Source organism: Myotis myotis, unplaced genomic scaffold (assembly GCF_014108235.1).
Source record: "Myotis myotis isolate mMyoMyo1 unplaced genomic scaffold, mMyoMyo1.p scaffold_m19_p_2, whole genome shotgun sequence".
Taxonomy (NCBI): Eukaryota; Metazoa; Chordata; class Mammalia; order Chiroptera; family Vespertilionidae; genus Myotis; species Myotis myotis.
The window spans coordinates 1,757,110-1,782,009 of NW_023416324.1; the positions used below are offsets into that span (position 1 = coordinate 1,757,110).

The 24,900-nt window shown below is 65.0% G+C and overlaps 3 protein-coding genes across 16 annotated transcripts in view; 1 reads left to right on the forward strand and 2 right to left on the reverse strand.

The window, feature by feature from the left end:
* Positions 1 to 18,996, forward strand: part of ESPN (espin) — a 29,016-nt gene extending 10,020 nt beyond the window's left edge. The window contains exons 3-15 of one of the 3 annotated variants that reach the window (XM_036348227.1): positions 1,110 to 1,296; positions 1,476 to 1,658; positions 1,790 to 1,921; positions 4,282 to 4,483; positions 5,664 to 5,932; positions 8,347 to 8,505; positions 8,596 to 8,788; positions 9,840 to 9,866; positions 10,884 to 11,029; positions 11,130 to 11,393; positions 16,239 to 16,318; positions 16,400 to 16,411; positions 18,116 to 18,263. In XM_036348227.1, coding sequence (XP_036204120.1) covers positions 1,110 to 1,296; positions 1,476 to 1,658; positions 1,790 to 1,921; positions 4,282 to 4,483; positions 5,664 to 5,932; positions 8,347 to 8,505; positions 8,596 to 8,788; positions 9,840 to 9,866; positions 10,884 to 11,029; positions 11,130 to 11,393; positions 16,239 to 16,318; positions 16,400 to 16,411; positions 18,116 to 18,263 — 2,002 coding nt within the window. Of the gene's footprint in view, positions 1 to 1,109; positions 1,297 to 1,475; positions 1,659 to 1,789; positions 1,922 to 4,281; positions 4,484 to 5,663; positions 5,933 to 8,346; positions 8,789 to 9,839; positions 9,867 to 10,883; positions 11,030 to 11,129; positions 11,394 to 16,238; positions 16,319 to 16,399; positions 16,412 to 18,115 lie in introns of all 3 variants that reach the window. The other 2 variants (XM_036348228.1, XM_036348226.1) reach the window with 2 other exon arrangements.
* A 63-nt stretch (positions 18,997 to 19,059) lies between these two features.
* Positions 19,060 to 23,579, reverse strand: TNFRSF25 (TNF receptor superfamily member 25). 5 transcript variants are annotated; one of them, XM_036348240.1, is made up of 9 exons: positions 22,993 to 23,579; positions 22,732 to 22,866; positions 22,289 to 22,456; positions 22,103 to 22,181; positions 21,403 to 21,458; positions 21,199 to 21,306; positions 20,588 to 20,625; positions 19,987 to 20,167; positions 19,060 to 19,832 (listed from the first exon to the last, which is right to left on the reverse strand). In XM_036348240.1, exons 1-9 carry the CDS (start codon positions 23,147 to 23,149, stop codon positions 19,510 to 19,512), a joined length of 1,245 nt encoding a protein of 414 aa, XP_036204133.1. In that variant the 5' UTR covers positions 23,150 to 23,579; the 3' UTR covers positions 19,060 to 19,509. The 5 variants fall into 5 exon arrangements, with proteins under 5 accessions (XP_036204133.1, XP_036204132.1, XP_036204131.1 ...); XM_036348239.1 differs by having other exon boundaries at positions 21,403 to 21,461; XM_036348238.1 differs by having other exon boundaries at positions 21,199 to 21,458.
* A 778-nt stretch (positions 23,580 to 24,357) lies between these two features.
* PLEKHG5 (pleckstrin homology and RhoGEF domain containing G5) overlaps positions 24,358 to 24,900 on the reverse strand; it is a 45,670-nt gene continuing 45,127 nt past the window's right edge. For all 8 annotated transcript variants that reach the window (XM_036348217.1, XM_036348214.1, XM_036348215.1 and 5 more), the window contains one exon: positions 24,358 to 24,837. In XM_036348217.1, coding sequence (XP_036204110.1) covers positions 24,828 to 24,837 — 10 coding nt within the window. In that variant the 3' untranslated portion in view covers positions 24,358 to 24,827. The remainder of the gene's footprint in view (positions 24,838 to 24,900) is intronic.

The following is a 24,900-nucleotide window of genomic DNA, read 5'->3' on the forward strand; positions in this document are numbered from 1 at the left end:
TGTGGCCCCAGGCCTGTCACAGCCTCTGAGCCCCAGCTGCCCCTCTGCCGATGGGAATGCATCGGACCGCAGGGCGTTCAGTGAGGGCCTGCCTGCTGACCTCATAGCACAGCTACGGGGAGTGCTCAGGGACGGGGCCCATCCGGAGGGTTGCCAGGCTAACAACCAGGATATCCAAACGAATTTTCATTTCAGATGAACAACAAGCCACATTTTAGTATAAGTATACCTTATACAATATTTTGGATACTTATAATTTTTACTTTTAAATATTTTTTATTGATTTCAGAGAGGAAGGGAGAGGGAGAGAGATAGGAACATCAATGATGTGAGAGAATCATCAATTGGCTGCCTCCTGCATGCCTTCTACTGGGATCAAGCCCACAACCCAGACATGTGCCCTGACCAGGAATCGAACCTGGGACCCTTCACTCCACAGGCCGACACTCTATCCATTGAGCCAAACCAGCCAGGGCCATAAATGATTTGTTGTTTATCTTAACTGGGCATTCTGTGTTTTCCTGGCAACCCTACCTTTCTGTTCTCTGGGAACTCAACCTTCTTGAGGGAGACAGAGGCCAAACCAGTTATGTTCAACCAGGCAAGACAGGTGTCCCCGGAGTGGGCCAGGGCAGTATGGGCACAGCGGTGAGAAAGGCCTGCCCTGCCTGGGAGAATCAAGGCAGGCCTCAGGGAGGAGGGATTTGCCCTGAGTCCTAAAGAGCAAGGAGGAGGGAAGGACGTTCTGTAGGAGAGAGCAGGCAGCAGGTGTGGGGCTTACAGGGACAAGGGTCCGTGTGGCTGAAAGGGAGGGAGAGGCCAGGTCAGGCCTTGGTAAGGGGTGGGCTATTCACCCAGGGCAGGGCCGGGCTCAGTCCCAGGTGTACTATAGGAAGGAAGGGCTGGGGAGGAGGGGCAAGCCAGAGGGGCCCTGAGCAGGGCTGACACAGGTCTGAGTCCAGAGGGAGCCAGGAACAGCGCGGCCTAGTGACTAGGCCCGCTGCGACCCACCCTGCCAGCCCTCCAGGGTCCCCGGAAGGGACGAGGGTCTTTGGAAGGCCTCGCAGGGGCGGGTGCTGAGAGCCTCGGTGGGTGCTCCCTGTTCGCAGGGGAGTGAATGCCCAAACCAAGAACGGTGCCACGCCCCTGTACCTGGCGTGCCAGGAGGGCCACCTGGAGGTGACGCAGTACCTGGTGCAGGAGTGCGGCGCGGACCCGCACACGAGCGCCCACGACGGCATGACCCCGCTGCACGCGGCGGCACAGATGGGCCACAGCCCGGTCATCGTGTGGCTGGTGAGGCCCAGGCCCGGGCGGGGCGGAGCCTGGGAGGGGCGGGGCCTGCACGGGGCGGAGCCTGCACGGGGCGGGGCCTGCACGGGGCGGGGCCTGCACGGGGCGGGGCCTGCACGGGGCGGGGCCAGAAAGGGCCCGGCGCCTAGCCCCTCCCTCTTGCCCCGCCCCGCCCCGCCCAGGTGAGCTGCACCGACGTGAGCCTGTCGGAGCAGGACAAGGACGGCGCCACGGCCATGCACTTCGCGGCGAGCCGCGGCCACGCCAAGGTGCTCAGCTGGCTCCTGCTGCACGGCGGCGAGATCGCGGCCGACCTGTGGGGCGGGACCCCGCTGCACGACGCCGCCGAGAACGGGGAGCTGGAGGTGAGGGCGGGGCCGGGGCGGGGCCGGGGGCGGGACGGGGCGCCCTCTGCCGGCGCCGCGCGCTCAGCACAGCCCTGCCCGGCGCGGGGCGCGGGCTAGCGGCGGGGGGTCCCCCCTGCGTGCCCCTGCAGTGCTGCCAGATCCTGGTAGTGAACGGCGCGGAGCTGGACGTCCGCGACCGCGACGGATACACGCCCGCCGACCTCTCAGACTACAATGGCCACAGCCACTGCACCCGCTACCTGCGCACCGTGGAGAACCTGGTACGCCTGGCCGCGGGGGTGGGTGTGGGGGGAAAAGGGGCGTTATCTCACCCCTAGCCCCGCCCTCGCGCCCCCACAGGTAGGTTTTGTTCCCCCTTTTAGCACCGAGGAAGCTGGAGTGCAGGCACGCGAAGCCCCTTGCCTGGATCACACAGGGAGTAAGGGTCCCAGGCCACTTCCCCACATGACTTCTCAGCTGGGTCCATTGGTCATGGAGGGGGGTGCGGGTGGAGGCAAAAAGTCAAGAGAAGGAGGACCAGGGTCGCCCTGACAGGGGCGAAGTCTGGGAGAAGTCACAGGACACATACGAATGGCACAGTTGGGTTCCTTCAGCGGCCACCGCCCGCATGGATCGCTCATTTCCTTCTCGCCACCGTCCCCTGAGGTAGGGGTGTCAGCGTCCCCATTTCAGGGTACACTGAGTCTCAGGGGGGCCCAAGCTCACACAGTACTCAGTGGTGGAGTCCAGTGGCCCGGCCTAGAGCCACCTCTTGACCACTCCACTGCATGCTCACTCAGTGAGCTGCTTCGGAGCTGGAAACCTGCGCTGGTCTTTTTAAATTCCCTTAGTCTGGTTACACAGCCGAGAAGTGACCCACCGGGGCCTGAGCGCAGTGCGGCGGCCTCTGCGTCAGCCGGTGCAATGCCCGCTTTGGGACTTGAGGGAGGAAAGAGGGGAGGCCTCCCAGGTGCCATCACAAGGGCACTGACCAGCTCCCAGGGCAGCCTGGCACGGGAGGGGCTGCGGAGAGAAGGGGATAGCCCCCGACCTGTGAGCACATGGGGCCACCCCATCCTGGGGACGCGGGAGCACAGCAAGGCGCAGGGTCAGAGGCGACCCGGACCTGAGGAGGAATGCCCCCCGAAAGGGCCGCGCAGGGGGAGCGGGTCAGCAGGCGGTGCTCCCTGCGCCGGGCACCTAAGCAGGGAAACACCGTGGCCTTTGGGCGCCAGAGGTGAATTCCCTCCGCTGAGAGTCTGGGTGGCAGAGCCCCACATCCGCTCCTCGCACCTGCCGCCGGCGGGCGCCTGCCCGGAGCTTCAGGCTGTAACCTCAGCCGGTCTCCGTGGGAAATGAATACTAATAGCTAATGTGTGTGGCACTTACTGGCCACCGGGCCCTGGCACTTCACTCACCTTTAAGTCATTTTTACAACCTAACGGGGCCGGCAGCACCGTTTCCCCATTTCCAGAGGAAGGAACGGCTAAAGGAGAGATAAGTGACTTCCCAAAGCCAGCAGCTAGTGAGTGGAGGAGGTGACATTTGAAGGCCGCAGAGCCCGTGTCCCGAACCTGTTACCCGTGGGGCCAGGCCTGGCGCTCCCAGTGCCCACTGCTGTCAGCCACGAAAAGGGCATCTTCAGCTGCCCGCTCAGCTCCTGCGGTTCCCCTTGGCTCCTGGGGTAGGCAGCAGGGATGCCCCCTGAAGTGTGTGGGGTGTGGGGCCGGGCCCCTCACTCAGGTGGGCCCAGTGATGGCGGTGGCAGATCCCAGCCGCAGAGGATGCTGGCCCAGAAAAGGCCAACAGGCCCCAGAGCCCCTCATCACAGGCCAATGAGCGCGGCTGCAGAACCGTTACTTGGCGCCAGCCTGCCTCCGCTCCCGGGGGGCCTGTGACACTTCTCAGGCAGGCGGGCGTGGGGCAGGGAGGCGCAGGCCTGGGCAGAAGCAGCGAGGGAGCGAGCAGGCTTTCGGGCAGCAGAGCAGCATGGGCAACGTAAGCAGGGCCCCCACCCCAGCCCACGCCCATGCCAGGAGGGGCAGGCCTGGGGCGGGGCACGGACAGTGGTGGGGGGTGGCTAGCTGGGTAGCCTCAGCTCCAGATGCCCACGTAGCTCAGCTGGGCCACCCATGCCCCTCTCTTTCCCCGAGGGCCCTGCCTGGAGACAGGGACTGGTGCGGGATTTGCCTAGTCGGGCCAGGACAGACAGGGCTTGCTGGCCAGGTAACGGGGGATCGGTCCTCCCTGCAAGCTGGGGGGCCTTGCACCCCTCCCCTGCCCCCAGCTGCTGCCAGCACTCTCACCAGCTGCAGAGCCTGGCCCTCCCCAAAGATGCACTGGAGCCCAGGCCCTCTGCCCATCGATGAGGAAGAAGGCTGCTGCCCTGTGGCTCGCCCCTGGGGGTGCACCCAGGGCCCCCCCTCCCCTCAGCCTCTCAAACTTCCTGAGCAGGGAGGGGCCAGGAGTAGGAGTTTCCAGGAGCCCAGGTCCTGCTGCTGGGGGGCGGGGCTTGAATCTTAGCCCAGAAAGGGCAGTGGCTTAGCCACGGTCACCCAGCGAGGCTCTGAGCAGGGCCCTGCCCCAGAGCTCGCTGGCCCTGGGGGCTGGCTGTGCTCACGGCCTCCACTCCTCCGCTCAGAGTTTGGAGCACCGCGTGCTGTCGCGGGACCCGTCCGCCGAGCTCGAGACCAAGCAGCCCGACTCGGGCATGTCCTCGCCCAACACCACCGTGTCCGTCCAGCCACTGAACTTCGACCTCAGCTCGCCCACCAGCACCCTCTCCAACTACGACTCCTGCTCATCCAGCCAGTCCAGTATCAAGGGCCGGCGCCCCCCGCGCGGTGAGTGGACTGATGGGAAGAGGGAGGAGGGGGAGCAGCCCCGGGCCACCTCTGCCCACAGCTGACACTGGAGGCTGCCCAGGCCACCAGGAGAGGATGCTGCTTCTGGTGAAAGATAGACACTCGTGTTTGTGTGTCCCCATCACAACATACATGTATATCCACACATTTGCACATGCACCTCGCACACGATATACTATCCTTACTCACACATGCACACACTGTCCCCAGAACTTACACACTCAAGAGTGCACACTTGTGCCCTAGCTGGTTTGGCTCAGTGGCTAGAGCAACAGCCTTCAGACTGAAGGGCCCCCCGGGTTCAATTTCGGTCAAGGCCACGGGTTGCGGGCTTGCGGGCTTGGTCCCCAGTGGGGGGCATGCAGGAGGCAGCTGATCAAGGACTCCCTCATCATTGATGTTTCCCTCTCTCTCCCTCTCCCTTCCTCTCTGAAATCAATAAAATATATATTTTTTAAAAGAGTGCACACTTGTACGTGTGTGCACACAATATACAGATATGAATGCACAACCACCTACTGAGCTGCGCAGATATATACACACACGTACACTACACACAGGCACACAACTCTCCATTCTGTACCCTGGCTGTGCTCACACACACCCCATGTCCACAGACTAACACAGCACATTCATACATACCAAGCCTGTGTACTCACGCACCATCACGCAACATGCACAGACACTCACGCAGAAGCCAGACATGCACGCACACACGCTGACCAGGCCCCGAGCACGGGTCCCTCCACTTGACATGCCTGCTTCATGCCACCAGGTGGTGGCTGCAGAGATGGCGGGCACCCTGAAAAGACTGGGTGTGGCATCCATATTCCTGCCACCTGCCCGGCCGGATCTGCCTGGAAGGCAGCCCTCCCCCCTCCAGGTGGCTCAGCCCAGGGGCACACCTGGAGCCCCAAGCCCCGAGGCTCCCACCCCAAACCTGGGTGAGGTCCGTGAGGTGTGGTCTTTCCCCGACAGGTGCAGGCCTGCGGGAGGGCAGGGCCAAGGCCAGGGTGGGGCCTCGCTGGGCTGCACCCCTGAGTCCACTACCCACTTGGCAAGTTGCTTATTGACAGTAGAGGGTCTCAGTCCTGCGCACAGCCCCTCTGCCAACTCGCAAGCCCAGCATTCCCCCCTCCGCCTCCCCTCCCCCTGCCAGAGCTTCCGAGAGCCAGAGCCGCAGAGATACAGAGCTACGTGGACATGCTGAGCCCGGAGCTGAGCCTGGCCCAGGGCAAGATGGAGAAAACCACACCGCCACCGCCACCCAGCTTCCCGCCGCCACCCCCGCCCCCAGACACCCAGCTGCCCCCTCCCCCACCGGGCTACCCGGCCCCCAAGCCCCCCGCCGGGCTGCAGGCAGCTGACATCTACATGCAGACCAAGAGCAAGCTCCGCCACGTGGAGACCACGGGCTTCCGGAAGGAGGTAGCGAGCCTTCGCCCACCGCCTGCCTCTCAGCGCCCTGGCTGGTGGGGGTCATGGAGGCCAAGGACTGCCGGCTCCTGGGCACCTGACAGGGGTCCCTGGGCCAGTGGCCTGTTCAAGAGTCCATATTCCTGGCAGCCCCGCGGGGGCTCAGGGCTGGGCACTGGGGAGAGGGAGATGGGTAAGACCAAGCCGCCGCCCTCTGCAGAGCTGGGGGGCAGAGAAGGGGCTAGAACATACACCCAGACAGTGGGGCCCTTCGGGTGCTGGGTCCCCGCCACCTCTAGCACAGAGTGGCAGGATAGTCATGGAGTGGCATTCGGTCGGGGCTGAGGGAGGAGTCGAGCACAGGCCCACCCGGTTTGGGGCTGGAGGTCCTGCAGGGAGGTGAGGTGAGAGGTGGCAGGCCAGGCCGGAGATGAGTCCCGCGGAGAAGGGGAGGGGTCCGTGTGGGCGTGTGGAGTGCCAGGTGCTGGGTTGGCAGGGCCTCTGGGGTCCTGGCTGAGGCTCTGGAGTGGGGCTGGGGGCCAGAGGCCTGGGCTGGCAGCTCAGAGTCCTAGGCAGGGAGGCCCACAGGGGCCCTGCCTACAGGCCCAGGGGACCCAGCACAGCTGCTCTGAGAGCAGGGGCAGGGGCGGCCTGAGCCCCCAGGTGGTGGAGTGTGGGGTGGAGGCCCCGGTGGGTCCTGAGGGAGCCCTGACCTTGCATTAGTTCCCTCTGAAGCCCCAGGCAGACCACTCCGGGGCGAGCTAAGTAACCAGTTCGCACAGGTGACCCGGTCACAAGGCCACTGGCGGGGAGGGGAGGCACGGCCTGCACAGTGACTGCACCGCCCCTCTCGTGCCACCTCAGACCAAGCCCCCAGTCGGTTCCCCTTTCATCCCCAGAAGATGCGGGCCCAGGACTTTCCGGACCCGGGCTGGTGGGCCCTGCCCAAAGCCACAGGGCAGGGGGTGGCCTCTGCCCCCCTCTGCCCCCTCCCCTCCCTGAGCCAGAGCACCCGGGACCTCAGTCTGTTCCCCCTCCCGGCGTGTGCGTGCCAGGCCGCAGGCTCCAGGCAGCTCCACAAAGGGCCCTTTGTGCGCCCGCGGGCCCCCAGCCCCGGCCTGGCTGCCTGACCGCCGGAGCAGGGTCGCGGCTCTGCGCCTAAGGCTGCGGGGGGCGCGAGGGGCGGGCCGGCCCGGGAAACAAATCCTGCGGTGTCGCGTTTCCTGCAACGTGAGCCGGGTCAGGCGGGGCGGAGGGTCCGGGCCACCGCAGGGACAGGGGCTGGGAGGGGCAGGGGGACAGCCCCCGCCCGCGGACTCGGCCTTTGGCCCCGCTGCCTCTCGTCCTCTCAGAGCGGGGCTTAGTGGGGGGCAGCTGCGACGGGGCGGGCGCTAGCTGTCACCCGAGCCGCCTCGCGGCCCCTGAAACCCGAGGCTGGGGCGAGGGTGTCGGTGTCGCTTACGCGGATGGCGATGGTTTCCAGATGCGGCCTGGAAGGGCGGGGGCGTGACCCCGAACCCAGGGGGCTACGTAGGGGAGGGGCTCACTGTCCGCAGAGAGGCCGGGGTATTCGGTTTCGGAGGATGGAGGGGAGGACGGAGGGATGGAGGATGGAGCGGAGGGATGGAGGCCGGGTGCTCGGCAGCACCCAGCAGAGGAGAGGCGCGCAGGGGCGGGGTCACATCTGGCCCGCGGGCGGGCGTGGTGCGCGGCCAGGTGTGCGGAGCCGGCCAGGTGTGGCGAGCCGCGGGCGCCCCCGTGCATCCCCCACCGGCGAGGATTGGCGGGCCCGGGTGATGTCAGGACGACAGAGCTCCTGGGCGCTCGGAGGCGCGGGCCGGGCTGTAACCCGAGAGGGAGGATCGGGTAGCGCAGGTGTCGGGTCCCCGCCTCCCCGCCGCCAGGTGCACAGCGGGGGCCACCGGCACAGGCAGAGGTAGGAGCAGCCCCGGCCTCGGGCTGGGCAGCCGGGCCCTGGGCAGGCGGGAGCCTCCGAGGACTCGGGCGCTAGAGGGGGCTCCCTCGGGGCGCATCCCCGCGAGAGGGTTCGGCGGAGACTCGGGGCTGGGTCGGCGGGTGAGGGCGCCGGGACTGGGGTGCGGCGGAGGCTTTAGCGGCGGCTCAGCAGGGAGCTGCCCTTCTCCGGCTCCCCCTGGCGTCGGGGCTGGGCCACCCCGCCCCTGGGCCCGCCCCTTCGAGCCTCAGTGGGGCCTCTGCGCCCCTTGGCCGGTGCCCAGAACACCACCTCCCCGCAGGGTCAACCGAGCCCCGTGACCCCCGCCCCACCCGCGCTCCGAGAGCAGGAGGGGCTAGGAACGCGGCGCGCTGCACCTTCGACGGCCGCGGGCCGTGACCCCCGGGGAGGGGAAGAGGGGGAGGGAGCCCCGGGACCCGGCCTGGAGCCCACGCCCCCTGTCTCTCCGCAGCTGGGCTCCCGCGCCGGCCACAACGGGCTGCGGAGGCAGGACTCCGGCCGCAAGCCCCGCGCCTTCAGCAAGCAGCCCAGCACGGGGGACTACTACCGCCAGCTGGGCCGCTGCCCCCGCGAGCCGGCCGCACGCCCGGGCATGGCGCACAGCGAGGAGGTGCGTGCCCGCCAGCCCGCACCCGCCGGCCGCCTCGGACCCGGCCGGGCGCCCCGCTCCTCACTCGCTGGCCCCTCCGCTCCCCCGCAGGCGGCGCTGCTCCCCGGGAATCACGTGCACAACGGCTGCGCGGCGGAGCCCAAGGCGTCCAGGGAGCTGCCGCCGCCGCCGCCCCCGCCGCCCCTGCCCGAGGGCCTGAGCTCGCCGCCGCCCGCTCCGCCTCTGCCCTTCGAGGGCGCCGGCCCCGGCTACGGGCAGCGCCGCTCCTCCTCGTCCACCGGCAGTGAGTAGGGGCAGGTGGAGAGGCGGGAGGCCCGCTGGCCCGGAAGGGGGAGGGGGAGACTTAGACAACGCCCCCGCCCTGCTGGGACTGCCCCAGCGCCCCTTCTTTTCCTACTGCTCTTCCTGCAGCCCCTCCCCTCGGGGAAGGCTCTGCCGCGCAGGCCTGGGCTGTGTGACCTGGGGCAAGTCTCCGTCCCTCTCTGGGCCTGCTTCCCATGGGGGGGGGGGGGGAGGCCGCAGGGGCTGGTGGCCGCTGCCTCTGGTGAGCCGGAGCTAGAGGGGAGCTCTGACAAGTAGAACTGACTTCAAGGAGGCAGGGCTGCGGTCCCCCTCCTCCCCCCACTCGGTCCTGAGTCTCTCCTAGCCCCCTTCTCGGGGTCTCCCAAGCGAGCTCCAGCCCTGAGTCCTTCCCAGGGCAGCACAGACTCTTCCCAGCCTGCGAGGCCTGGCTATGGGGACAAGGCCAGTGACCCCGCAAGCCTGTCCCCGCTGGTGACTCTTGGGCATCCTTTTGTAAGAGCTAGACGATGGCATTCTCTTCTGTAGTGGGGGGCAGTCTCCTGCTCACCAGGCTGCTGGGAGGCTGGAGGCGGGCCCAGCCCAGCCACGCGGGGCAGGGACCATCAGGGCACCGCCCAAAGCTTCCTCTCCCTGACTAGGATGCAAGGGCACAGGGGGGTCCCTCGTATTGCCTGGGGTTCCTAGGGAGCCCCAGCCCCTGCAGACGCCAGCTCAAGGTCAGTTCCCCATCTGCAGCCTGGAGCAGGCCTGCGGCTAGAGGACAGGGTAGACCCTACCCCAGCCCAGTGCCAGGACGGAGGCCCTTGCTATGGGAACCAGGGCTGGGGCACCAGCAAAGCTGGCCACTGAGCAGACCACCCTGTGGACCCAGGGCCCAATGGGCTTCAAAGCTCTCCTCCCCTCACCCCTCCTCTGCACATCTCCCTTCCCCGCTCCTGCCCACCCCTCTCTCGCTGTCCCTGCTCTCCCAGCCTCACCCCAGCCCCTCCCTCTTCTAACTGCACTGTCACTTCTCTCCTCTCGGTCTCTAGAAGTGAGAGTCCTGAGGCACAGGAAGAGTGAGTAGCTGCGTTCACGCTCCCGCTGAGGCGCGGGGTTGGGGGACAAAGCAAACGCTCAGGGAAAGCAAGGCCCCAGGGATGAGGGACTTGAGGAACGGGCAGAGCCAGGGGCCAGTGGCTGGAGCTGGCCCCATACCTTTCCCTTTTTCCTCCTGCCCACACTGTGCTCTGGGACCCACCGCCGAGGGCGGCCAGGAGCTGCTGGCCTGTCCCCCGCACCCAGCCCAGACCCCATCCTTGGGCTCTGAAGTCAGCCCTCCCCAAACCCAGTCACCTCCGCTGGCCTCCCGGAACATGCAAACTCCCGCTGGGCATTTGCATGCTCCCCGCCTGGCCCTCCTTCCGGGCGGCACGCTCCGTGTCCTCAGGAAGGGCTCCGCTGTCCCGGGTCCCAGAGCTGAGAGAGCTGAGAAGCGCTTTGCCATAAGTGTGCTCCGGGCTTGCACCCAGTGTGTCTGCACGCGTCTGTCTGTGGGTTTGGGGGCGGGGCTGGCTGGGCTGTGGTATCCAGGGTTCCTAGTCCGAATGGCCAGAGAGGCTCAGGCGACTCAGTCCAAGGGTCACTGGGCTCTGCTGATGCAGAGAGGGCCGGAGGCAGACTCCACCCTGGCCAGTGGAGCCAGGGAACCGGGGGACAAAGGTCGGGGGGCTGGTCCCAGGTAGTGTTTGGGAGCTAAGCAGTCAATGCCCGGGTGGAGACGTTCACTCAAGTCCCCAGAGCCAGCCCACGAGCCATCATGGACTCCCAGGGGCCTCCAGGTGGGGGCCCCACGCCCCAGCATGAGTAGGGCTGGGAGAAGGGTGGGGGTGCGGGACTTCCAGCGAAGGATCTGGCTCTGGGGTCCCCGAGAGCCAAGTCACCCGCCAGGCTTGGGATCTGGAATGCTGCCCTCTGGGCCCGAGGGGAGGCTGCGGTCGATCGCCTCCTGACTTGGGGAGGGGACAGCAGAAGGGCAGGTCCCCACCGGCCCCCACCCCACCCCTTGCCAGCGCCTCCTCTCCTACCTCCCCCAGGCACGAAGTCTTTCAACATGATGACGCCCACCGGTGACAACGCGGAGCTGCTGGCTGAGATCAAGGCTGGCAAGAGCCTGAAGCCGACGCCTCAGAGCAAGGGTCTGACCACCGTGTTCTCCGGCAGCGGGCAGCTGGCTTCCCAGGTAGGGCGGTGGTCTGAAGGGGCCCCATGCTGGCTCCCCGCCCCGGCTCCCCGCCCCAGCTCCCCGCGCCCCTGCTCAGCCCCGCCACTTCTCCCCATAGCCTGACGCGCAGCTGCCGCCAGTGTCACCAGCACCTTCCCGGCCCCGGAGCCCCACCCCGCCAGCCGCCGGGCCCCAGCCGCTGCTCAATGGCAGCTTGGCGCCGGCGCCGCCCGCCACCCCCGCGCCAGGGGTGCAGCTGGACGTGGAAGCGCTCATCCCCACGCACGACGAGCAGGGCCGGCCCATCCCCGAGTGGAAGCGCCAGGTGATGGTCCGCAAGATGCAGCTGAAGATGCAAGAGGAGGAGGAGCAGAGGCGGAAGGTGGGCCGGGTGGGGCTTCCCAGAGGTGGGGCTTCCCAGCACCCCAGCCGGCAAGGCCCTGCAGCCTCAGGCAACTCCCATTACCTTTGGGGCCAGGCAGCCCGGGACCTTGTAAACATGCTCTTCTGGTTCAGGGGCTCTGGTGGGGCTGAAATTCTGCAACAGCCTCAGGGGAGGCGGACAGCTGTCCGGAGCCCACACTCTGAATAGCCCAGAGGCTCTCGGTCAGACTGTCCGGGGCTCTTTCCTTGTATTTCCACCTTCCAGCCTCATCCAGCCTCAGTTTCCTCATCTGTCAGATGGGTTGATCATCACTGGCTGGCAGGATGTTTGGCCATCGACCCATTTAACATGTTCCCTGGGTGTCGTCTATGTGCCACACACATTGTAGTCTCTTGGGACCCATGGACTGTATCAAGGTCTGCTCTTGCGGGGCTGCAGGAGTGGGGCAGAGGGCTCAACCAGCAAGCAAGCACAGCACCTCAGTGAAGCGAAAAGTGCCCCCACATAACTGGGCTGGCACAATATGGGCATCGCTGTGGTGGAGCAGGCAGAGGGCTGGGACAGCCCCAAGCCCCCCATCCTGTTTGGCTGGGGGCGGGGGTGGGAAGGAGACAGTGAGGTCTAAGGTGGACTTGGAGATGAGAAAGTAGTGGACGGGAAGCGTGGGGCAAAGAGCAAGCAGGCGGGAGAGGGGAGGGCTGGGAGTCCGTGGGCGTGGCTCCGTGACTGTACTATGGAAGGAAAGGGGTAGAGCTGGGGATGGGGGGGGTAGTCTTGAGAAATGGACCTTCTCCTGGAGCAGTGTGTAGTCTGGAGGGGGTAAGGCTGGGAAGTGGCATCATTGGATTTGTATGTGGGGACTGTGGTGGGTCAGGATGAATCGGGAGGGCTGTGAGGAGGTGAGGGCAGCCCTCCACCCTCCACCCTCCACCATCCACCATCCAGGCTGGAAAAGCTTGGCACTAGAGTTGCAGCCTAGCGGTGAAGCAAGGCAAGGAAAAAATGTATGAACGGCCTGGCAAGCCCAGCTCTACAAACTGTATTATTACTAACGGGATGTGAGGGGGTGGGAATAGGAGTGGACGCCACAGCTTCAGCCTCTTTTTTAAAAATATATTTCTATTGATTTCAGAAAGGAAGGGAGAGGGAGAGAGAGAAACGTCAATGATGAGAATCATTGATGGGCTGCCTCCTGGACACCCCCTACTGGGGATGGAGCCCGAAACCCAGGCATGTGCCCTTGACTGTTATCGAACCCGGACCTTTCAGTCGGCAGGCTGATGCTCTGTCCACTGAGCCAAACCAGCTAGGGCAGGGATGGCGAACCTATGACATGCGTGTCAGAGGTGACACGCGAACTCATTTTTTTGGTTGATTTTTCTTTGTTAAATGGCATTTAAATATATAAAATAAATATCAAAAATATAAATCTTTGTTTTACTATGGTTGCAAATATCAAAAAATTTCTATATGTGACACGGCACCAGAGTGAAGTTAGGGTTTTTCAAAATGCTGACACACCGAGCTCAAAAGGTTCGCCATCACTGAGCTAGGGCCAGTCTCCTTTAAGAGCCTGTGGTTGGGACTAAAACACCGACATGGTGGACAGAGAGGGCTTGGGCCACAGGATGAGAAGGGGTATCAGTGTGGGGCGAGGAGAGCCTCTTTGGGATCTGGCCTCAAGGTCGCAGAGCTTGGATGAGGTGGGAGGGCCGCCTTGCGTCGCAGCCTCAAGGCCTTTTGCATGTTCTTCGGTGGTGTAATGAGCGACCAAGCCAGGCACGGAGCCATCTGCCCGCCCTGCCTCTGCAACACCACCCAGCGACCGGCTGTGTCCCCGCCAGCGACCCAAGTGGACACTGCCCAGCGCCCGGAGCGGCGGCCTGGGCCGAAGCCTCGCCCAACGTAATCGCCCGCCGGCCAGGCGCGGCTCGTCCCTGCAAACTCAGCCCCGCGGAGCCATTACACCACCGGGGACATGCAAAGGGCGCCCCCGGCGGCCGCTGCGGGAGCTGGGCCAGAGGGAGACCCGCCTCCCTCCCCTCTCTTGTCTTCCCCGCCTTAGCTGACAGCCGCCAGCTCGTGCTGCTACCCCCGCGAGGGCTGGAGGTACTCCCGCGAGTACAACGGCATCCTCGGGCCCTTCGGCGAGCTCATGACCGAGGCCGACATCCTCCGCATCGAACAGCAAATCGAGAACCTGCAGGTGCTGCACAAGGCGCAGAAGCTGGAGGCGCGCCTGAAGCAGCTGGAGCTGGAGCTGGAGCAGCTGCTGCCCATCTCAGCCGCGCTGTCGGCGCCGCGCTTCACCGTCGACCCGCGGCGCATGCACGGCCGCGCCGCCAGCCTGCCCGCCTGGTGCAGCAAGATCTCCACGCTGCTCAAGAGCATGGCCACGCTGCTGGCCGCGCTGGGCGGCCGGCCCACGCACCTGGCCGAGCTGCTGGCCGCCGACACGGGCCAGCCGCTGGCGCCGCTGCCCGACGCGCCCTGGCGGCCGGGCCCGCTCTGCCTGGGCCGCTCGCACTCGCTCAGCTGGTGCCGCGAGGCCGTGGCGCGCGAGATCCTCGAGTGCGGCGTCTCCGTGAAGCACCTCCGCGCCACCTACGAGCTGCGCGCCCAGGGCTCCGCGCCCCCGCGCGGCCCGCGCCGCAAGTTCTCGCTGTCCCCCGGCGCCCCGGGCCGCGAACCCATTCTCGAGGAGGACTACATGGCGGCCAGCCCCGGCGAGCCGAGCGCCGCCGCCTCCAACCGCCGGCCGCCAGCCCCGGAGCCGCTGGGCTACCCGGACCCGCCCGAGGCGCCGGGCCGCCAGGCGGCGCTGCCCGAGCCCGAGCTGCTGGCGCGCAGGCCGCCGCTGCCCACCGAGCTGAGCGGCGTCCAGGACTACATCGACCTGCGCAAGGAGCGCATCGTCTACCTCTTCCTGGAGCACTGGCGCAAGTGGACCTTCGGCGGCCACGGGCGCCAGGCCCGGGCGCGCCTCCGCAGACTGCTCCCCCGCGTGGTGGCCGCGGGCGCCGGCCCGGCCCCCGAGATCGCCGACGCCCCCCAGCCCCCGGCCGGCGAGGGCCCCGACGAGCGGCTGCAGCGGCTGCTGAAGCAGCGGCAGGTGGTGGGGAAGCTGCTGGGCCGCTGGCGGAGCCTCCTGCGGCAGGTGCCCGCGCGCCAGCCCAGCGCCCCGGTCCTGGCGCACGGCCTGTACTGGCCGGAGCACTTCCTGCCGCCCCTGGACGGCGGCGCGCCCCCGCGCTACGACAGCCTCACCCTGGACCTCTTCATGCTCGGCTACTTCCAGCTGCTGGAGATGGGCCTGAGCCGCGAGGAGCGCAGGTTCCGCCACCTGCTGTGCTACGAGATGTTCGACCGGCTGGGCAGCCACCCGTGGGAGCTCATCCGCCGCTTCCACCGCGTGGCGCTGGAGGAGGTGGAGGCTGGCCGGCGGGGCTGGCGCGACGGCTTTGAGGATCTCAGGCAACAGTTCTTTGGAGACGGCCCGGAAGCTCAGCGGCCTTGGGAGGAAGAGGCCGAGAAGGAGCAGGAAGAGGAGAAAGAAGAGGAGGAGAAAGAGGTGGAGGAGAAGGACGAGGACGAGGAGGAGGAGGGGGAGAAGGGGAAGAGGGAACAGGCCCAAGAAGCTGCTTCAGCTCAGACGGACTGGCCAGAGGGGCAGCCGGAGGCCCCGGCCCCCGCCCCGCAGCCCCCGCCTCCTGCGCCGCAGCCCCCGCCCCCGCCCGCCGAGCCTCCCCCGCCCTTGGACCCTCCTAGCTCCGAAGCCCCCGCTGAAGACCCCCTGGAACTGTTTACTGAGATGGGCGAGTTCAGCAACGAGGACATCTGCCGGTACATTGACCGCAGCTTCTCCTTCTGGAAGGAGAAGGAGGCGGAGCTTTTTGACATCTGAGCCGCAGAATTCAGGATTTCCCCTCACGCACCTTAGCCTGGGCCTGGATGTCTGCCTGGATGCCTGGGTGATGCGCTCCGAAGTCAGAAGCGAACCAAGAACCCTGGAGGGTGGCCTTGGAAAACCCAGGACCAGGCTGCCTGGCCACTGAGGTCGCATCATGGCCGGCTGTGGGGAGTTGGCCGGATAGGCCAGGCATGGCACAGGGCAAACCAGGAGTGCCCTCTGGCCCTGCAGCCTTGCCTGGCTCCGTGTGGAGCCAGGTGGAAGGAGCAGCCCCTCTGAGCGAGGGACTGTGGGTCCCCCTTGGGGCTGTGTGGCTCTCCACCCCTCTCTGGATTTCACTGGGGTTCACAGCTACCTCTTTGGTTACGGTGGGGGAGCCAGGTGTGCAGTGTTCCGTGTGACGTGTCCTCTGTAAGGTGCGAATAATAAAACCCTTCGCTCTGAGCTGCCTGTGTTGGATGCCCCCCGCTCTCAGTTGTAAAGTTCATGTCTACTCCACTTGGGAAGGGCCTTCACGGCGGAACCGGGGCCAGCCTGAGCCTCTCAGAGCTGGCAGGGTCTGCGGGGGCCCAGGTATGGGTCTGGCTGAAGATCATGGGTCACAGGCCTGGGGCCATCTGTCTGCCTGCCTGTATGGGGACTCTCATTCCCTGCTCTCACCACCTGCACTCAGCTCTGACCCTTCTGGCGCCGCCTCTAGGACACAGGCCTGAGTTATAGGGGGAGAGAGGGACCGCCTGCCCCTTGCAAGGGGCGTGTGGCCAGGCTCCTCCATCCACTTGCCCTAGAGAAAGGTATCAAAGGGTCTCTTCCTGTACCTCCGTTTGTGTCCTGTTGTCCCTAACTCCTGCAGGTCCCCCCAGTTGGGGATGCACCCCCTCTTGCCCGTACCTCCCAGCCCGTGGTACCCTGAAGCTTTGTGTGTGTTTCAGGAGGAGGAAGAGGAGGCCCGGCTGGCCAACATGCCTGCCTGGAGGCGGGACCTTCTTCGGAAGAAGCTAGAAGAGGAGAGGTGAGCTGGGGTCTGGCAGGGTGTCTGGATCATGTCCCTGAAGTGGTGGCACCAACTAATGCTGTCTCTTTTTCCTTCTAGGGAGCAGAAGCGGTGAGTGAGGGGCTGGTCCCAACCTGCCTCCCCTCCTTTGCCCCTTCATCTAGTCCCATCTTGAGCTCATCCCCTTGTCACTCGGCCCCGTAGCGCAGCCTCTCTGCTTCTAGTAATGCCACCAGCACCCCCCCCCCCCAACTAGACCCGGTCCCCAGAGTCTAGCTCTTATGCTGTAATGACCACGTCCCCAATTACCCAGCCCTTCTCCCTCATTAACCTAGTCATTCTGCTCAGTTAAAAAAAAAAAAAGAGCCGAAACCGGTTTGGCTCAGTGGATAGAGCGTCGGCCTGCGGACTGAAAGGTCCCAGGTTCGATTCCGGTCAGGGGCGTGTGCCTGGGTTGCGGGCACATCCCCAGTAGGAGATGTGCAGGGGGCAGCTGATCGATGTTTCTCTCTCATCGATGTTTCTAGCTCTCTATCTCTCTCCCTTCCTCTCTGTGAAAAATCAATAAAATATATTTAAAAAAAAAGATATAGGTGAACTTAATTTTCATAGTATATTTTAAATATATTTTTATTGATTTCAGAGAGGAAGGGAGAGAGAGAGAGAAACATCAATGATGAGAGAGAATCATTGATCGGCTGCCTCCTGCACACCCCCCACTGGGGGTCTAGCCCACAACCCAGGCCTGTGCCCTGACGGGGAATCGAATGGTGACCTCGTGGTTCATAGGTGGATGCCCAACCACTGAGCAACACCAGCTGGGCTATAGTATATTTTATATAACTCGATATATCAAAATTCAATTGTATACTTCAACATATAATCAATGTAAAATTATTACTGAGATGTCCTGCACGCTTAAATCTAAGTCTTTGCGATGCCATGAGCACCTTATGGCTGCAGCACACCTCAAGCCTAACATTTCAAACCCTCAGCAGCCCCATTTGCTCAGTGGCTGCCTTAGCAGTGCAGACCTAGCCACCACACTTTTGTGTTGTTTGGGGTTTTTTTTTTCCTGGAAAACAAAAAGTGCTTTGTTTTTCTAAATTTATCTTTTTTTAAAAAAATATATATATTTTATTGATTTTTTACAGAGAGGAAGGGAGAGAGATAGAGAGTTAGAAACATCGATGAGAGAGAAACATTGATCAGCTGCCTCCTGCACATCTCCCACTGGGGATATGCCCGCAACCCAGGTACATGCCCTTGACCGGAATCGAACCTGGGACCCTTCAGTCCGCAGGCCGACGCTCTATCCACTGAGCCAAACCGGTTTCGGCCTAAATTTATCTTTATTGTTGAAAGTATTACAGATGTCTCCCATATTCCCCCATTGCCCCACATTTTAATAATTTGTCCATAATTACCAGCCCCTGCCTCCCAATAGTGTGGTCCCTCTGCTCCCCAGAGTCCATCCTCAAGCCCCAGTCACTCAGGCCCTCTCCCCAATAATCTCATCCCCCGTCCCCAAAACCACCCCTCCTCACCCTCAGCCTCACGGTGATCAGCACCTGTTCCAGTGAACCCCAGCCAGCAAAAACCCAGCCACGGCCTCCTGCTCACCCAGCTCCTAGGAGCGCCCCAGCAATCCCAATCTGCCCCCAGCAATCCCTTCTGCCTGCCTCCTACCCCAGCCCCTGGCTCCAGTCCCCTAGCACCTCTGCCCCTAGAAGCCACTGCCCACCTCCCATCAGCCCCTCTGCCCTCAGTGGCGCAGCCCTGGCCCCCTCACCCCTGCGGTGGTTCTGTGTCTAGAAAAGAGGAGGAGCGACAGAAGCAGGAGGAGCTGCAGCGGGAAAAGGAGCAGTCGGAGAAGCTGCGGACGCTGGGCTACGACGAGACCAAGCTGGCGCCCTGGCAGCGCCAGATCATCCTGAAGAAGGGGGACATCGCGAAGTACTAGACTAGACGCCGCTTCCTCCCGCTCCTCGGCAGCGGGGGCGGGTGGACGGGGGCGGGGAGGCGGCCCCTGCCCCAGCCGCCCCAGCCTGGACGGACCCGCTGGGAGCCACGCCACCCCCCTCCGGCCCGGCACCCCTCCCTGACCCCCGCCCTCGCACCCCCAGCCCCGGAACGGGCCGGAGCGCGCCCACCCGCCACAGTCGCCCAGAAAAAGTGCCCAAGTTGTTGACGCAAAAGATGCTGCTTATTTGCATGGCTATTTACATATATTTGCATGTTCGTTGAATGTCAACGAGTGCAGAGCTCTTCCCAGCCCCGTGGGTGGTGACTTTGTTTTCCTGCGGGACCCGTACCGGCTGCAGCCCCCTCCCCCGCACCCCGGAACCGCGTCGCCGGCACATCCTGGGCGGAGGCCGGCCAGGTTCGGGAAGGGAAGGGAAGGGGTTTTCCTGCCGCCCTGACCTAGATCCGCGCCCGGCCCCGGGCCGCATTTCCCATCCCCGCGAGGGTTTCCTCTCAGTCATTTGTTTACCAGAAACGATAAAAACTGCCCGTCGAGACGGAGTTGTCGCTCCCGTGACCTCCGCGCGCCTCCCCGGCCAGGCCCCAGCACCTCGCCCCCTTCACTGCAGTGGTGGGGTGCCTGGAGGACCAGGGGCCCCGAACCCCCACTGCCTGCTGCCTCCCGGCCCCGCGCCCCCGCCGGCTCGCTCCCCCATTAAAGCTCTCTCAGACGCCCGGCCTCGCTCACTTCACTCTCGCTCCCCGCCGCCGCCTTCCTCTCCCTCCCGGGGTAACGGGGCAGCCGCCACAGCGGAGCGGGAGGGCCAGGCTGGGGCGCTGAGGGCCACCCTGGTTCCCACCGTGCGTCCCAGTCGCTGGCTGGCAAGCCTTCCGGCCCTTCCGACGCCTCAGGAAACCAAGCCTGGGCCACTGCATACCCCAGCCCCAGCCCCAGCCCGTGGAGACACCAATCGGCAGCTTTTCTTAATCGATTTAATACCACAGCCCCGGCCCACTCAGGCTGAGCGCCAGCCGAGCCATTTCCTAACCCCTCCCCGTGCTCCCCGCCGCGCCTCTGCCCTCAGCAGCCCCCAGGGGGCGGGCGGGGCCGGCTGGCGCTGCTACGCAGGGCCGTGCCAGAGGCGCACATAATAAGTGACATAAAATGTCTACACGCGTAAGTAACAGTACTTAGGGCTTCTGCAAGGGCCCTCGGGGCCCCCGGCTGGCGGGCGGGCCCCGCGTCACGGGCCGCGCTGCAGGCGGCTGCGCAGGTCCTCGGCGCAGCCGTCCAGCCCCATGCGCTCCAGGGCTGCGTAGATGGCGCCCAGGCCCGCGGGCTGCTGCTGGCGCCAGCGCTTGAGCATCTCGTACTGCTGGTCGCGGAAGCGGCCCACCTCCACCTCCACGGCCTCGATCTCGGCCTCGCGCAGCCCCAGAGTCCGCACGAACTCCTTCCAGCGCCGCGCGGGCACCGCGTCCATCACGTCGTAGAACTGCGGGCCCAGCTGCAGCGTGGCGGCCGCCGAGCCTGCAGGGGGCGCTGGCGAGAGCGGCGGCGGCGGGCCTGGGGACAGACCAGAGAGACCCTGGGAATGTGGTCTGTGGCCAGGGCCTGGGAGGTCCTCCCGGTTAGTTAGGGAACGGGAAGTGGGCAAGCGGCGCCCCAGGAAACCGCAGCTTTCACCTGGGACTTGGGCGGATGGGGTGAAGTCTCTTACCCAGAGCTCCGCTGCGCAGCTGGTCCCAGGACCACGGCACCTCCGCGCCAGGCGTTTCCTGGGTCTGGGGGCAGCCAGGGGTCCAGCTGTGGCCTACCAACTGGCCGGGGCAGACTTTCTCACTGCCGCTGGGTGGCACCACAAGGAGGTGGGCACTCTCAGGGGGCAAGAGGTGGGTGGTCTGGAAGCCAAGAGAGGCCCCAGGTCAGCCCTGCTTACCTAGCAGGCCGCTCTGCTGGAGCCTGGCCAACAAGCACCCCCAGGGCCGCCTCCGGGCGGGCCATGTCCTCTCACCGGCCCCACGGGAGAGCTGTGTCCTCTGCTGGAGTCCCCAGCCCCTGCCCTTGCCAGGGTGGCATCATCCCCCTGAACGGTTAGCTCCTGTTAACCTGAGGACCGCAGCCTCCTGAGAGCCACCGCCTGAGGACAGGCCCGTGCTGCCCTCATTCCCTGATAACTTGGCACACGTGTTTGTGAGGTCTCCTCCATGCCAGCCACGCCCTGGGCACCGGGAGTTCTGATAAGGCCCGACCTCTGGGCTCCAGAGGCTGAGGCCTGGGCACTTGCTCACCCTCACCCAGAACGTGATTGGGATTCTCACCGGCAGGGTGGTCAGGGCCTCCATCCCGGCTCCATCTGCTGAGAGACAAGAGAGCTTAACCAGCAACCAGGCAGGGCTCCTGGACCTGGATGCTGGTCCAGCTTCGCTTGGGTTCCTCTACCAGCGGTTCTCAACCTTCTGGCCCTTTAAATACGGTTCCCCATGTTGTGACCCAACCATAAAATTATTTCCGTTGCTACTTCATAACTGTCATGTTGCTACTCTTATGAATTGTAATGTAAATATCTGATATGCAGGATGGTCTTAGGTGACCCCTGTGAAAGGGTCGTTCGACCGCCAAAGGGGTCGCGACCCACAGGTTGAGAACCGCTGCTCTACACACACACACACACACACACACACACACACACACACACACACACCAGCACTCCCCCAGCTCCCCTCTGCATCAGGCCGAGCGGGCTCTGGCTACCTGTTCTGACCCCGGGCTCATAGGAGTGTGTGCATGTATGCGTATGCATGTGTATGGGGTGGTATTCATGCATGTGTGGCATGCATGTGTGTGTATGCACATGTGGGTATGCACGTGTGCGCGCGTATGTATGTGTGTGGGTATGCACGCGTGTGTGAGCAAATGTGCATGCACTTACCAGGAACCATGGGCTTGCAGGGCTGGCAGCGGCGGTATGTGTAGGTTAGGGTGGCACCAAGCATGAGTGGAACCACCAGGCCCGCCAGGAGCACCTGGACCCAGAACACTGAGGGAGCACTTGGTGGGTGCTGGGTGGTAGCCACCCCCAGGCTCCCCTCGGCCCTTCCCAGCTCTCCTGCTGTGTCCCCAGCATGCCACCTACTCTGCCTCCAGCCGCAGGCAGCCGCGCAGGGCTCAGGACAGCTCCAGAGGGTGCTCCTGCTGGGGGCGGGGGGTCAGGGAGTGAGGACCCACCCGGCGGGCTGTCCAGGCTGCCTGACCTCTCCATCCCTTCCAGGCCTCTTCCCCGGGAGCCTCGCTCTACCCAAGAATGTTCCCGAAGGACTGCTGAAACGCCCGTGTCCCCAGTAACTATATCAACCACCAGGATTTATCAAGCTGCTTCTAGGCCCGATTGAGGGCCACTAAAAGGCCAGCTCCATAGGACCAGGACCGCCTGTTGTGCTCCCTGGTGTACCCCAGCACCTGGAAGGGGGTCTGCAGATGGGAGGTGTTCTGCGGGGGGACCACGAACGCCCCCAGGTTCAGATGGGGACGCCACACATCGGAGTGAAGTCGCTTGCCCAACAGCCTCCAGGGAACCAGGGGCGGGTCCTGAGTCTCAGCCCAAGCTTTGAAACCACCAATGCCCCTCTCTGTACACGCCAAATCCTCTTCCTCACGCACAGCTGCAAGGACTACCACAGGGCCCTTACTTGCCTGGCACAGGTGAATCCACGTCTCCCTTTACATGTCTGTCTGGAGGGGCCCACCCACCACAGGGCCAAGCCCCCTCCTCCCTGCCCCTGGCCCCGCTCTGCGCCCCGCTCCCCTCCCCCTGCCCAGGGCAGCCAGGAAGTTACGTGGGGCAGGACACACAGCTGTTGCCATGTTCATAGAAGCCAGGCAGGCAGGCGCCACATTCGGTGTCTCTGCTGGAACCTGTACACCAAGAGACGGGGTGGGTCAAGGTGGGAGAGAGGGAGGCAGGGGGATCAAGATGGGAGAGAGGGAGGTGGGGGTCAATAGCCCGTGTTGGGGGTACTCACAGGGCACCCGCGTGTGGCGGTGCAGGGCCCCGCAGTCTAGGCACGGGTGGCAGAGGAAGGGCGAGCTGCCGATGCAGTGTGGGACCAGGCACTCCACAAACCAGCCTGGCGGGCAGCCACACCTGGTGTCGGCCACTGCTGAGCAGTTCTCCAGGGCCACCTGGGAGGCTGGTGGGGGTGCAGGGAGATGGGGGAGCAGAGGCCGTTAGGGGCAGATCCCCGGAAGAACAGAGACAGGGCCACCCCAAGGGAGAGGGAAGCGCACACCCCACAGACCAGGCCTGAGGTTTGTGCAGACAGGATGGCGGCCAGGAGGGAAGGGCGCCCTGAGGTAGGGTCAGGAGAGGGGCCAGAGGGGGGTGGCCCAAACCAGCCACTTCCTTCAGAAGGAGGCAGGCACAGCCTGTCCTCAGGGCCCCCACCGGACACCAGCAGCTCCTCACCCTGCTCATCGCAGGCCTGGCAGCGGGTGCAGCTGGTCTCGTGGTGGTGCTCCCGGGCCAGGAAGGTGCCCTGGGCGCACGGGATGCAGGTGGCGTTGCCACAGGGCTCTGTGCAGCGGGCCACTAGGTATTGCCCTGTGGAGCCCAAGCTGGGGTCAGAGAGTTAGAGGGGCTCCCGCCTTCCCTCCCTCCCTCCCCCCCTCCCTCCCTATTTCTCTCCCAGCCTCCCCCCCCCCCCCCCCCCCCCCGGCAGCCACTCACCTGCCGGGCAGCCTCTGCAGCAGAGCGGATCCGTCCTCTTCCGAAAGTCGGGGGCACAGTCACACCTGGGGCTGGGGGTGCCACCCCGGCCCTGGGCGCCCAGCAGGAGCAGGAGGAGGGCCTGGGAGACAGGGGCTGCTGGCTCCCGCGTGAGCATGGCTTCCCCACGCGGGGTCTCTCCCTGCCCAGTCTCCCCAGCGTCAGAGGCCCCGGGATGTTGCCCTCAGAGCAGCCCACTTCTCAGGCTCTTGGGCAGAAGGGGTGCCCAGGGGGTGGGGATGAGACAGGGAGACAGGCCCGGCTGGGCAAGAGGAGGGCTCCCCCAGCCCCTCACAGGGCCCCTCCAGCAGGAAACAGGCAGCCCCAACCCCACCCCGCCCGAGGGACCCCGCTCTCTCCCTCCGGGGCCTCCAGACCTCAGGGACCCTGGCAGGGCGCTTCCTCTCGTCGGAAGAGCCCGCCCTGGCTGAGCCTCTAACTAGGTCAGAGGGCAGGGCCTGCCCAACCCCCAGCGAGTCTGGGAGCAAGATTCAGATATTCGCTATTCTATTCGCGGGACCCCTTCCTCCCCCCGCAGATCCAGGCCCAGAGACTTGAGGCCGCCCCCCTACTCCCCACCGCCCCCATCCCCACTCACTGCAGCCACCACTGCCGCCCAGCGCCGGGGCTGCCGGTCCATGGCCCGGTGCCTCGCCGCTCTGGGCCCTCAAGCGCGACTGGAAGGGGCAGGACAGGCATGTGCCTGCGGGGGCTTCCCCACTCTGCCCGCCCTGCCCACCGCAGTTCCGGCCCAGCACCCAGCCGCAGGGCCCGCCCCCTGCCACCCGTGAGCCTGCCTGCCTCTGTGGTGGGGGTCGGGGAACAGCCCAGGGGCCCTGGAAGTGGAGCCCTGACCTGGGGGGGGCCTCACAGGGGTGGCAGGGGGCGGGCAGCAAGGTGCACAGAGCACAGGGCTGCTCTGGTGCCCAGCCTGGCTTCCAGCCTCAGCCCTGAGACCACCACTCCGGGGTGAAGTAACTTCCTCCACGGGGTTTCAGAGCCAAGCCCCTGCAGATGCTGTAAGGTGTGGGTGCAGGGGCCCCTCCTCTGGAGAGGAGCCCGAGACTCCCGGTGAGCCCAGGACAGGTCGCCCACCCCGGCATAAGCTCACGGGGCAGCCCAGGCAGGCACCATGAGGGGCTCTAACGGTGGACCTCATGGCTGTGTAGGGGATGGGTTGGTTTTGGGGTGTTGGGCTGGTGGCCTCTGCCCCCTAATTCACTGTTGCTCCCCGCGGTCTCTCCCCCGGTGCCCCACCACAGATGGGGGGACAAGAGCTCAGTCCCCGAGTCCTGAAAAGGGTGGGTTCCGAAAGCAGAGGCCTCCTTCCAGTGGCGTATGTACAAGTCTTTATAAAAGAATCAAAGCTCAATAAATATGCAACTTTACAGCGAGCCCAGCGGGCCTGGGGGCGAGAGGGAGGCGAGGGCAAGCGACTGTCCCATCTGGGGCCAGAGGAGGGTGGAGGTGGGTGGCCCTGGAGCCCAGCGCAGTGGAAGCTGGTGACTTCAGGGAATAGCAGACGAGGAATCCTGCTGGGCTGGCGGGCGGGAGTGGGGGTGGGCGCAGGTTAGTGACGGTGGGGACTATGGGGCCATCCTGAGCCTGGGCCTCTGCCGAACCCTCCTCCATCTCCATCCAGTCTGGCCAAGTGCAAACGGCCCAGCGGCGGCAGGGGTCCGGCCCGGCACTCGTCTTGTGCGCACACGGGCAGCAGCTGGAGCAGGGCCGCACTCCCCCAGAGGCCTGCTGTCTGCTGTCCGTGGTCAGTGGCACCCTTGGGGGCCTCCTTCTGCTCAGACCTCCCTGCAGGGGAGGGGAGGGGAGAGACAGTTCTTCCTTTGCTGATGCCACTCAGAGGGACTCCAG